Source organism: Pelophylax lessonae (genome assembly GCF_965119305.1).
Source record: "Pelophylax lessonae genome assembly, chromosome: 1".
NCBI lineage: Eukaryota > Metazoa > Chordata > Amphibia > Anura > Ranidae > Pelophylax > Pelophylax lessonae.
Genome location: NC_138768.1, coordinates 600,620,090 through 600,632,646, shown reverse-complemented (window position 1 = coordinate 600,632,646; position 12,557 = coordinate 600,620,090). Strand labels below are relative to the sequence as shown.

Here is a 12,557-nt window from a genome sequence, read left to right as displayed (position 1 = left end):
AATTCTTTACTTTTTCTTTATTATTTTTGTTCCCGTGTGAACTACAATCAACTGTTCCTGTGTGAAGTACAATCAACAGCCGGACTGGGCAACGCACTGGATATTCTAGATCCTTATGGTCTTCCCAGTCTGGCCTGCGAGCACGACCCAACTATTAGCTCCGCATTAGGTTGGCTGCGACATAACCCCACTGGATGTGGGCTGACCGGCAAGTGAAACACCTCGCGAGGTTGCACAGCCCTGGTCACGACAGCAGTCACGACTAGAGGTGCAGTGTACCTCAGGCCGCAGCACCCCCATTCAAAGATGGTGCAGGGGAATGTTGGGAGTGGCGCCCGCCTGGTGACCGTGGTATGGTGAGTAGTATCCCCCCTCATTTCCTGCGGAATTGCTGGGGTGGTCACAGGTCCCCCCTGGGTATGGTAGGCTCCTTCTGTGTCCTTCCTCCCCCTTGTCTTCCCCCTTCTCCTTTGTGGGGTTCCCCCCTAAGTTGGTGCCCTCATCTGTCCCCTGTCCCCCCGGCCCCTTTTGGGGGCATGGGTGAATTTGGGTAGGGGGGCTGCATGGTGCTGGGTGATGCAAGGGGTGTCCGTACCTGGGTGCTGGGGGGGAGGGGGGGTCCCCTCCAGGTGTCTGTAAATTTTTCCCTGGGGTCCAGGGTCCCGTGCAGCTCCCTGTGGTGCCGCCATTGTGCCGTGGTCTCTATATTCCCGGCTTCAGTGTCCATGTTTGTGTAGTCCAGCGGCCATGTTTTTGGTTTCCCCATAGTTTTAATGGCGGCCATTTTCTTGTAGTCTGATGCAGTGCTGAGGCTGCGGGGGCCTCTAGTGTTAGATCAGCGTTTCCTCTTCCTCTTTCCAGCAGTGTGGCAGACCATTTTGCTGCTCTCCAGCTTGGGTAGTTAGTCTCTGGGGGTATCTATCCTTCCTCTGCTGTATACAGCGCTGCGGGTGCGCTGATTCTTGTGGTGCCCCAGCAGTGCACGGGGGGCTCCTGTTTTTTTCCACAAAAAAAAAATATTTTTTTCTTGCTGAGCAGCGTGGTTCCGTTTAACCCTTTATGGTCATGGAGCCTATGGAGAGCATTTCACCACTCCTGGAAGCTGCGGGACCCTCTGGGTCTCAGTCTGCCCTGGTGGCCATGATGGCAGACCTGCAGTCGCTAGTAGCCAAAGTAGATATGGTCCTATGAAGGAGACCTGGCAAGAAGCACCCCTGTCTTCACCTGTATCCTCTGCTTCCTCAGATTCTTAGGTGGATTTGGCCGCCGCAGACGAGAGTCAGCCCACTGGGTCTGCTTCCACGCACGCTGAGTGCTCTAATAGTGAGGATGAGTCCTCCTCCTCTGCAGCCACATATGAAAAAGCGCTGGTGGAGGCCCTGATTGTGTCGGTACGGGAAACTTTAATATTGAAGACTCACCTGCAGCTGAGTCATGGACGCCGGTGCAGTTTGGCACCCGCATAAGGTTTTTCCCTTTCCAACCTATTTTGACGAGATTGTCACTAGTCAGTGGGGTTCCCCAAAATGCATGGTTGGAATACCTAAGCGTTTTGCTAGGAGATATCCCTCTGAGGAGTCTCTTCTGAAGATACTAACAGTTCCACCATCGGTGGACTCTGAGGTTTCCAGGCTAAAAAAGGCCACACGTTTGCCGGTGGAGAATTTCCCATCTTTTAAGGACCCCGTGAACAAAAGAGCAGAGGCTCTGGTCTGGTATCTCTTCGCCGTGGCTGGTTCCATTTTGAGACAGGAGTTTGCTATCACCTTGGTATCCCAGACCTTAACAGAATGGACTAAGATTCTGCGCCAAAATCTGGGGGGGAGTCAACACCCTTCTGAGCTGGTGGTCCTGGTGGATCAGTTGATCCAAGGGTTACAGTATATTTGTGATGCATCCCTGGATGCGGCCCCCTTGGCCGGCAGGGTTTCTCTGACGGCGCTGATCCGTTGCCGCATGATCTGGTTGAAGTACTGGTCACCTGACCAGGCTTCTAAAAAGGTGCTGAGTGATCTTCCTTTTGTAGGTGACCGTCTGTTCGGTGCCTCTATGGAAGAGATCATTAAGGGTCTAACAGGAGGTAAGAGTACAATACGTTGCTAAGGGCAAGGAACCTAGCCGTAAGCGCGGCCCTATTCTTTTCAGCTCACAAGCGGCCCTTTCACTAGTCTGGTTCGCAGGAAAAGGGCTCGAAATCCACACGTAACTTTGCAGGAGGCTTCAAGAGACCCTGTAATGGTAAGTCCAAAGCGGGCACTTCTGGTTTCGAAGAAAAGCCTTCCCCAGCCTGAAGGGGCGCCCTCACCCTCATTTGGGGTGGGGGACGTCTAACTTCTTTTCGGATCCGTGGACCTTGCTCATTCAGGACAAATGGGTCCACAAACTGATTTGGTTTGGTTACAAGATCGAGTTTGGGTCCTTGCCTTCGGCAAGGTTATTTCCTTCCAACTTGCCTGTCTCCAAAGCAGCTACAGGGCCTCTACGGGGGCAGTGCAGGACCTGTCAGCACAATAAGGTATTGTGCTGGTTCCAGAGTTGGAACATTTCCAAAATTTTTATTCAAATCTGTTTACAGTTCCCAGGAAGGAAGGCAAGGTTTGTCCGATCTTGGATCTCAAGGCTCTGAACCACTTTGTGCGGGTTCAGAAATTTCGGATGGAGTCCATCCGCACGGTGGTAGCTTTCCTTCATCAAGGAGATCTGCTGCGTTTTGCCGTGGGCAAGGAGCACTTTCAATTCGTGCCGTTACCCTTTGGTCTCGCCTCAGCTCCTCAGGTGTTCATAAAGGTTTTGGCCCCAGTGTTGGCCTTGTTACGGAGGAAGGGGATTGCGTTACTAGGTTACCTGGACGATCTGCTTCTGCGTGCAGAGTCTTCCTCGACTCTAGAAGCTGACTTGGATGTTATGGTGCGCACCCTGCAGGAGTTCAGGTAGACACTAAATTTTCAGAAATCCACACTGTCTCCGTCCACAAAGCTGGACTTCTTGGGTCTGACGCTGGATTCAGCGTCAGCCCGAGTGTTTCTTCCTCAGATAAAACTTCTGAAGCTACAGGATGTTGTTTGGCTCCTGTTGTCCAACCATCTATCATCACTCAGGACTTGCATTTAAGTGCTGGGGTTGATAGTCTCCACCTTTGAGGCGGTTCCATTTGCGCAGTTCCACACCAGACCCTTACAAAGGGAGATCCTGATCAAATGGAACAAGGATCCGCTGTCATTGGACAATCTAATCCTGTTGAGTCGGGGTTCAAGGGAGTCTCTCCTATGGTGGCTCCGCTCCCTGGCCCTATGTCTTGGAAAATCTTTTCTTCCCCTGTATTGGACTGTAATCACCATGGATGTCAGTCTGTCCAGATGGGGAGGTGTCTTGGGAGTGTGTTCGGCCCAAGGTGTCTGGACTCGAGAGGAGTCCAGGTTGCTGATCATCATCCTGGAAATTCGGGCGATCAGACTTTGTCTGCATCAATGGACGGATCATCTACAGGGATGCCTTGTGATGATACAATCGGACAATGCTACGGCTGTGGCATATGTCATTCATCAAGGGGGTACAAAGAGTGCCCTGGCGGCCCGGGAAGTGTCCGGCATCTTGAGGTGGGCAGAAGGATATGTTGTGGCTCTCTCTGCTGTGCACATTCCGGGAGTAGAGAATTGGCAAGCGGACTATCTTAGTCAGCAGACGTTGGATCTGGGAGAATGGTCTCTTCACCCGGAGGTATTTCATCAACTTGGTCTTCGGTGAGGGACCCCCAATGTGGACCTGCTGGCCCGTCTCAACAGGAAGGAGCAGAGGTTTGCGTCAAAGTCTCAGGATCCTCTGGCCGACGCCGCAGACGCTCTGGTGGCCCCTTTTGGTCAGTATCATCTTATTTACGCCTTTCCTCCAGTACAACTTCTGTCGAGACTGCTACGCAGAATCTAGGTAGAAGGAATTCCAGTCATTCTGGTGGCACCAGACTGGCCTCGCCGGTCTTGGTACGCAGGCCTGGTAAGGCTGGTAGCAGATGTCCCTTGAAAGCTTCCTCTCAGGGAAGATCTGTCTCCTTTTGAAAATATTCAAGAAATTTCTCTGCTCACTCTGTCACAGAAGGTGACTTTCTTAGTAGCTATTACTTTTCCATGTGGCGTGTCTGAGTTGGCTGCATTGTTCTGTCGGTCACCTTGCTTGGTGAGTCATAGGGACAAAGTGGTGTTGCGGCCCTGTCAGGAGTTCCTTCCTAAGGTTGTCTCGGGGGTTTCATTTGAATGAAGACATTGTGTTACCGTCCCTATGTCCTAAGCCTAAACATCCTAAGGAAATTGCTTTACATTTCTTAGATGTGGTAAGGGCGGTTCCGGTGTACCTGGCGGTGACTGAACCGATTAGAAAATCTGATTCTTGTTTGTTCTTACGGATTGACCTCATAAGGGGCATCTGCTGTGACTATTTCCAAGTGGATCAGGCAGACAGTGGTGCAGGCCTACTTAGTTAAGGGTCAGGTTCCTCCTTTCTCTGTTAAAGCCCATTATACGAGGGCGCTTAGTGCCTCCTCAGCCTTCCGTCATCAGGCTTCGGTGGTTCAGTTGTGCAAGGCGGCTACGTGGTCGTCTGTACACACATTCACAAAATCTTTTAAGGTGGATGTACTTGCATCTTCGGATGCAGCGTTTGGCCGCAAAGTTTTACAGGCTGCGGTTGCAGATGCTTCCGCTTCTTGAGGGTGAAACTTTTAACTGGTGGTGAGCTGCAATAGTTGAGTTCCTTTTGTTAACTGGTTGGCTATGTTTAGCCTTGTTGGGAATTCTACGTTTGCTGTGTTTATTTTCCCACCCCTCATGTTGACACTGCTTTGGGGCATCCAAATGTGTCTGTCAGTGAACGAAAGAGAAAACTCGATTTTTGTCTTACCGTAAAATCCTTTTCTCTGAGGTTCACTGACAGGCACAGCAACCACCCCTGTTGGGGTTGAGTTATTTGGTCTTCTGACACTGCTTGTTACAAACTGGAGTCCTACAGCAGGAAGTGATGGTATACCCTCTGGGACTGCCCCAGGGGAGTAACCAAAAAGGTTTCCGCCTAGTCCTACTTGTGAAGAGAGACAGCATAATACCCAATGGTCTGAAGACTTGAAACTGTGTCTGTCAGTGAACCTCAGAGAAAAGGCAAATTAAGCTACTAAGATCCACCAAAAACTAAAAAAAATTGTTATGAGAGGATAAACAGTAATTCAGCAAATATTTGTACATTATCTCTGTATTAAGGTAGGATTTGCTGTTTTTGAATAACTGTAGAGTGCTAGAACAGTTTATAGAAATCATTATCTTGAACCTTATCCACTGTTTAAAGTGGTAGTAAACTCTTTTTTACCACTTATACCTAGAGGCTTGCCTTTAGATACTGTGAATATCTCCTTAGTAGATATTTAGAGTGCATGCAGCTGGTAAAGTTACTGACACATGCGCTCTGGATGTCCGGCATACCATGTCATGTCATCACGCCCTGGCCACTCATGTAGCTGGAGGCCGCAGTCCTGGAAAGAATACCGGGTGAAGATGGAAGCCCTCCCAGTGGTGGCAGCGCGCCACTGGAGGGCTTCGCATTACAGTAAGTCTCTCATAATGTGCTAGTATGCAATGCATTCTAGCACATTATGACATTGCCTTGTAGGGGAATTGTTTATTTTTTTTCTTCAACTGTTTACTATTGCTTTAAAGAATATCAAAAAAAGCTGATTGTCAACCTTTACATATAACCCCGACAACACAAGATCACCAGCACAATATCAAGGTATGTGACAGATCCATAAATTAATGGTTAGGAAAATAATTAAGTAAAAAGTATAAATCAACAGTTCATTACCTGTTTTGGCTGCTCAGTTACTTCAAGGTATGGCCCATCCACTAGGGTAAAAAAAAAAAATAGAAAATCATAACCCAATAACTAACTGGATAAAATGTAAATGAAATTATTTCTGGCAACGTTTTTTTAAATTCCTTATTTAGAACGATTAATCGTTTGAGAATCGGGATCTCGATTCACCCCCCTATGAGATCTCAAAGCCGAATTTCCGCGACTCTGAGTGGCGCTGGTAGGGGAAGCTGTCGGCCGTGGCGGAGCCAGCCTGGAACGCAAATGGCGCCGCCGCCAACACAGGAATTGACGTCAGCAGTGAGAGACAACGTGATGCCACCGCATCCACTGATGGGCGGTACCGCGTATCTTCAGAGGCCCCAAGAACACTGCACTCAATCCCTCTCTTTATTCATCAAGTCATCATGTGAGCTATCTTTCCATTATGTGAGGGGGTAATCTATGACAGAATAGAGGAGGAGGAGGGGGGGTAGTCCTTAAAAAAAAAATTATATCTATATACATTAATTGCTTGCCGACCGCCAACAGTAATATTACTGCGGCAGGTCGGCTCCCCTGGGTCCAGCGACGTAGACCTATGTCACCAGACTGAAAGAGATCAGCAGATTCAGCAACTGCGATCTCTGTGTCTGTCACAGAACCCCCCCACACACACATCAGTAAGCATGAGGCATACATTTAACCCCTTGATCACCCACAGTATTAACCCCTTTCCTGCCATTATTACAGTAACAGTGCATATTTTTAGCACTGATTACTGTAGTAATGTCACTGGTCCCCCCAAAAGTGTCAAAAATGTCAGTTAGGGGTCCGATCTGTCTGTCTGCAATGTCACAGTCCCGCAAAAAAACGCAAATCGCCGCCATTAATAGTAAAAAAAAATAAAAATAAAAATTACATAAATCTTTCCCGTAGTTAGTAAACGCGATAACTTTTGCGCAAACCAATTAAAATATGCTTATTGCGATTTTTTTACCAAAACTTTGTAGGAGAAAACAAATTGGCCTAAAATGTTAAAAAAGTTTGATTTTAAAATTTTTTTGGGGAAAGTCATATAGCCGAATGTGAAAAATATTGTTTTTTTTTTTTTTTTTTTTCAAAATTAAAAAATATATGTATTTTTTAAAAAAAAAAAAGTTATATATATATATATATATACACATTTTAGGTGTATATTTTCTGACTGCACATAACGCTACCTTTTTCATTACATTTCTTTACATTTGTTTGATGCAAAGAGTATTATGGCTTATTTTTTTGCCATCTCGTTTGATAACCTAATGTCCAGAGGTTGTAAATCTTTAAAATAAAAAAGATTTTGAGAATCGTGAGAGAATTGTGATCTTCATTATAAGCCAAAAAATCGTGATTCTCATTTTTGCCAGAATCGTGCAGCTCTATTTAGAGGTATGCATAAAAAATACGACAACAAACAATACAAAGTGAACACATCCTGGTATCAGGAAACGGGTAAAAAGTATTTAAGTCATACAGATTACAAATGTTAGTGTGCGTCATGCCCCAGTTTCACAGTTTACCAGCTATCTCGTAGTTAACTTAACCTTAGTAATTACAATCAGTTCCGTCGTGTAAAAGGGACAATACTAGAAGAGGTCTGATCCGAAAAAAACTGAGGTGAGAAGGGGGAGAGAACCCCACCGGCATCTATCTGCTGGCCTGGGTGGGACCCACCAATCCCCTTATTGTAATACATATAAGACTAACATACCGACTCTTTCTAATCACATTAACCACACCTAGTGAGAGTTTGTAATTAATATGGAGGGGGAGGGCACTAGCCTGTCCTGAGAAAAGGAAAGAGGGCGAGATAGGAGAGGGAGCAGAAGAGCAAGCAGATGGGGATAAAAAAAGAAAAAAGGAGGGGGGGGGGATAATTTGGGAACGTAGTGCAGGTCATGTAAAACTGTCTTGTGCAATTGATTCTTTAATTAAGAGTATGATAGGTAATCGTCCGAGACGTGAAACAGATCCCAATGGGCCTATCCCATTGTGTTCCGTGTTCCTCCCTCCTGTCTCTCAAAATCCCAGTAAAGCCCCGTACACACATACCGATGGTCGGCTTACAAATGTTCCTCTTTTCTCCCCGGGATGTCGGTGTCTGCTGAAAAGTGCAAAGACAGCACAAGGACAGCACAAGAATTTTGTCCGCCGACTGCAGAAGTGATGTCATGTAATGGTTAACTTTCCCTGTGTTTTCTATTTTCTGAGCATGCCCAGTCTTGCAAATCTGTGGTCTGTCGGCCGAATTGTGTACTGACAGGCGAACAATCGTCCGTTCTGGTGTCGGCATACAAATATTTTCATGTTTGCACGAAAGACTTTTGTCCGCGGATTGTGCGCAGACATCTGTCGGAGGCACCATACTAACACGCGTACAATCGGCAGATCCTTCGTCCACCGACGTTTGTATGCCGACGATCGGTACGTGTGTACGGGCCTTTAGATGTTCCATTTGTTGTAGATCGTTCACCCTGGCAAACCACTGGGAGGTGGGGCGTTTGCTGTCTCCACATGCTGGGAATGCAAGCTCTAGCCACATTCAGAAGGTGTTTTAGTAAAGACTTAAAATATTTCTTACTGGGCATGGGTGTTTTTTAGTAAAGACTTAAAATATTTCTTTCTGGGCATGGGTGTTAGGTTGAGAAGCCAGGTCATCAACTAGAGAGTAACCTGTAAGTTTGAGCACAATCTGTATCTGGGAAAGTTTTTAATGTAAACACTAATTGATGTATCTCAAAAGCCATGATGATGTATAATAACCTGTTAAATAAGGGAAGGTAAGTATTTGTGGACTTTAGTTGTGCTTTAAGAGCATGGCAAGTTTATTCTTTCTGTATTTTAGCAGTCTTGAAATCATATTGTGTTCCAGGTAAAAGAAGAGTGGAGATGGAATTGTGTGCTATCACAAATTTAGAAGCATATTATAAATACTGCATATCAGTAAATACAGACGATTTTATTTCAACAAACATGCAGATACGTTAAAGCAAGTTTTGTACTATGGACTATTTGAAATATTTTCATATTTGAATTATAGTGTCCACTTAAAAGAAATGTATGTTTTTTTATTTTTTTTATTTCATACTTACCTTGGTGGATGCAGCATTGGTCTGATGCTGCGGCTGTCCCCTGGCACCTCTACACTAAGACCCGAGCTATCAGCAGTGTTCGCACAGCTCCATGAGCAGAGAGCTGCTGACTGTCAGTCACAGCTCTCTGCTCTGCCCCCCCCCCCATGCTTACTGGACCGCTGAGCTGTGTAGGGGGTAGGAGGGGCCGGCTCAGGCTCCCAGTGGCTTGCTGAGCCGGGTGTCGGCCCAGGGATCTAGGTATATTCCGACTCCGTGGTCGTGATGACGCAGAGCCTGGACCGACTCTGTGACGTCAGCAGAGAGTGAAATTCAGCCCACGCTTTGCTGATAATGGGTCAAAGGAGTGAAAAACGAACTGCGCTCCTGTGATCTATAGGAGAAGTAAAGCCAAATGAGCTTTGGCTGTACTTCACCTTTAAGTCACATCAAGGCTCTCTTCTCATGGGGGCTCCAACCTTTTCCAACAATAACATTACAGTCTTTACATTAATATTAATTATATGCCAATAGATAACCTGTATCAAATATTTGTTACTTTAGCTCTTTGTTGTGCTAAACTTTCTATTTTTTTTTTCACTGTTTCAATACATTTTTATTCAGTTTTTATACAGTACAAAACAATTACTAACTACAGAGACTTGGTGTTAGCCTACAGTACAATCACAAACCAAAAGTTTCATTATGGGTACAGTGCAGTATACCCACAGTTTTACTGAGGGTTACCCACACTTTGCCATAGACTTTCATTCGATTGGGAGGTTTTGTTGTGTTTTTCGAAAGCGCGCGAAAACTGCCCGATCTAGATGAAGTCTATGGCAAGCCCTCAGGAAAACTGTGGGTACACTGCACTGCACCCGTATTGCGAAGAAACTACACCGGACCAGTGTGAAAGGGGCCTAAAGGTACACATACTAGTTGTATGCAAACAACATTTACTATCAGATACTTTTTTAAAGTGTATGTAAACCATTACAAAAAACATCTCTTATTTGCTCCCTATCGGTCTTATTAATATACTATTGGAAGCATTTTGTTATACATGTTTGATAAGTGCAACTGAAAAACGGTTGATCTTCTCAGAAATTCTGAACTATGCTGTGCCTTCTGAATGCTTCCTGTCTTGGCTCATGGTCTATGTAAAGCCCGCTGTCAAGTAAGGTTGAGTTGTGATACACTTTTCACAGCTTGGACTACCTCTGGCCACCACTAGAGGGAGACACCACTTTAATCAAGCTGGCTGACCACAAACAGGCAGATACAAAATCTTACATGCAATCTGGTTCACTCTAAGGCAGGAATCCTCAAATTACGGGCCCTCCAGCTGTTGCGGAACTACACATCCCATGAGGCACTGAATTACACATCCCATGAGGCACTGTAAACTCTGACATTCAAAGACATGACTAGGTATGATGGGAATTGTAGTTCCTGAACAGCTGGAGGGCCATAGTTTGAAGACCCTTGCTCTAAGGTTTGGAGAGCAGTCTAGTAATTAGCACACACTTCCTGGATTCCTCAAGTTATCCTACAAGCTATAACCCTTGTGTTAATCACTCTTCCCACTGCCCACGCATACCCATACACTAGACACTGTCCGCTGACTCATCTGCTTGGCAACCATAAACACTTAGGTCACCATCTGGCTGATCTGCCGGTTTACAATCTGCATGCAACCTGCCAACACACAGATTAGCAAAGAACTTAGACTGAGCACACCGACGCTACAATGCAACAGACCCTCTAGAAATATGAGTCCTGGCTTAGTACGCAGAAGCCACTTAATAATTTTATAATTTAATATCCTAAAAATGGGCAGTGCATAAAAAATATATAAGATGACATGGCTCCCCAAATCATCACGGACTGTGAAACATTTTGAATTTTATTTGGAAATCAAGGTCCCAGAGGCACAGAATCCAGGTTGCATGAGGTCCAGTATGAAGTTTCCACAGTTAGTGATGATTTGGGGAGCCATGTCATCTGCTGATGTTGGTCCACTGTGTTTTATTAAGTCCAAAGTCAGCGCAGCATTCTAGAGCATTTCATGCTTCCCTCTGCTGACCAGCTTTATGGAGATGCTGATTTCATTTTCCAGCAGGACTTGGAGCCTGCCAACACTGCCAAAACTACCACTACCTGGTTTAATGATCATGGTAGAACTGTGCTTGATTGGCCAGCAAACTCACCTGACCTGAACCCCATATAGAATCTGTGGGGTATTGTGAAGAGGAAAATGAGAGACACCAGACCCAACAATGCAGACAAGCTGAAACCCACTATCAAAGAAACCTGGGCTTCCATAACACCTCAGCAGTACCACAGGCTGATTGTCTCCATGCCATGCCCCATTGATGCAGTAATTCATGCAAAAGGAGCCCCAACCAAGTATTGAGTGCATATTATACTGTACATGGACATACTTTTAAATAGGCCAGCATGTCTATATTAAAAACCTTTTTTTATTGGTCTTATGTAATATTCTACTTTTCTAAGATACCGAATTTTGGGTTTTTACTAGCTGTTAGCCATAATCATCAAAATTAAAAGAAAAAATGCTTGAAATATACCACTCTGTGTGTAACACATTTATATAAAATATATGAGTTTCACTTTTTACTGATATCAATTAACTTTTTAATGATATTCTAATTTTAGGAGATGCACCTGTAGAGGAAGATCTGAAGAATAAGTAACTTTGAATGTTTGAGCTTACCTGGTCGAATATGATGTTCATGGGGCATCAAAATTTGTTCATCATATACACCCACTGTATTAGTCCTGAAATAATTTTCGAGCATCTGCTTATTAAAAAAATAAATAAAATTAAACACAGTTTAAAAGTTCAATAGCAACTGCATGCATAGTTCTCGTCATTCAAAACACAAACTGCATCAATTATATAACTTTTAATTCTGTTTTATTAAAATTAGATATTCATTATGTAGATGAGCTGTGTTTTATAATGGTATTGCATAGCCATCAGGCTGGAAAGGCTTTAAGGCACACTGCAGAGCCCATACTCCCTGGTACTAGCTTCTTAGGTGGAAGGACAAGGTTTTCAATAATTCTAGTAACTTTTCTGTACAACAAGTCTCAGACACCAATGTCTGCTGATGTCTCATAGATATTGGATTGTTTATTGTAAGGTAATGTCTAAAAGCACCTTTGGGAGCACACAATAAGATAGGGATCAACAAATCCCATGCGCCAGGTCGCCATGGCAACTAGTAATTGCATCCTGGCGCCTGGGCTTTTGTCAAACTATTCACTGTTGCAGGGATGCTTAATTTGTATCGCCCGACGCCCGGGACATGCAGGTCGTTTTTTTCTACATTCAGCACTACTGCAGGCAAGAAGCAGGCCTCACTTGTCAGCTGTTCCCTGATTGCTTCCACACATTTCAGGCGCTGCAGGGCAGAGGGGAGGGAGGAAAGCAGATACACATTAGCGCTCCTCCCCATCTTCTTCCTGACGTCACTTTTGGGTCTCTGTTGGCAGTTTACCTGCCCATGAAGTCCGGAAAAGAGTGCAATGCAGAACGATCTACACTGCATTATATTCAGTGGAGCACAGGAGAGACATGCAGGGTCT

General features: G+C 45.1%; 1 protein-coding gene across 2 annotated transcripts in view; it reads right to left on the bottom strand.

The window, feature by feature from the left end:
- NFKB1 (nuclear factor kappa B subunit 1) overlaps window positions 1-12,557 on the bottom strand; it is a 206,026-nt gene that overhangs the window by 180,585 nt on the left and 12,884 nt on the right. Inside the window, exons 2-3 of one of the 2 annotated variants that reach the window (XM_082244169.1) lie at window positions 11,680-11,767; window positions 5,842-5,882 (exon numbers count right to left, since the gene is read on the bottom strand). In XM_082244169.1, the coding sequence (XP_082100295.1) occupies window positions 5,842-5,882; window positions 11,680-11,767 (129 nt within the window). The remainder of the gene's footprint in view (window positions 1-5,841; window positions 5,883-11,679; window positions 11,768-12,557) is intronic. The other variant, XM_082244170.1, reaches the window with a different exon arrangement.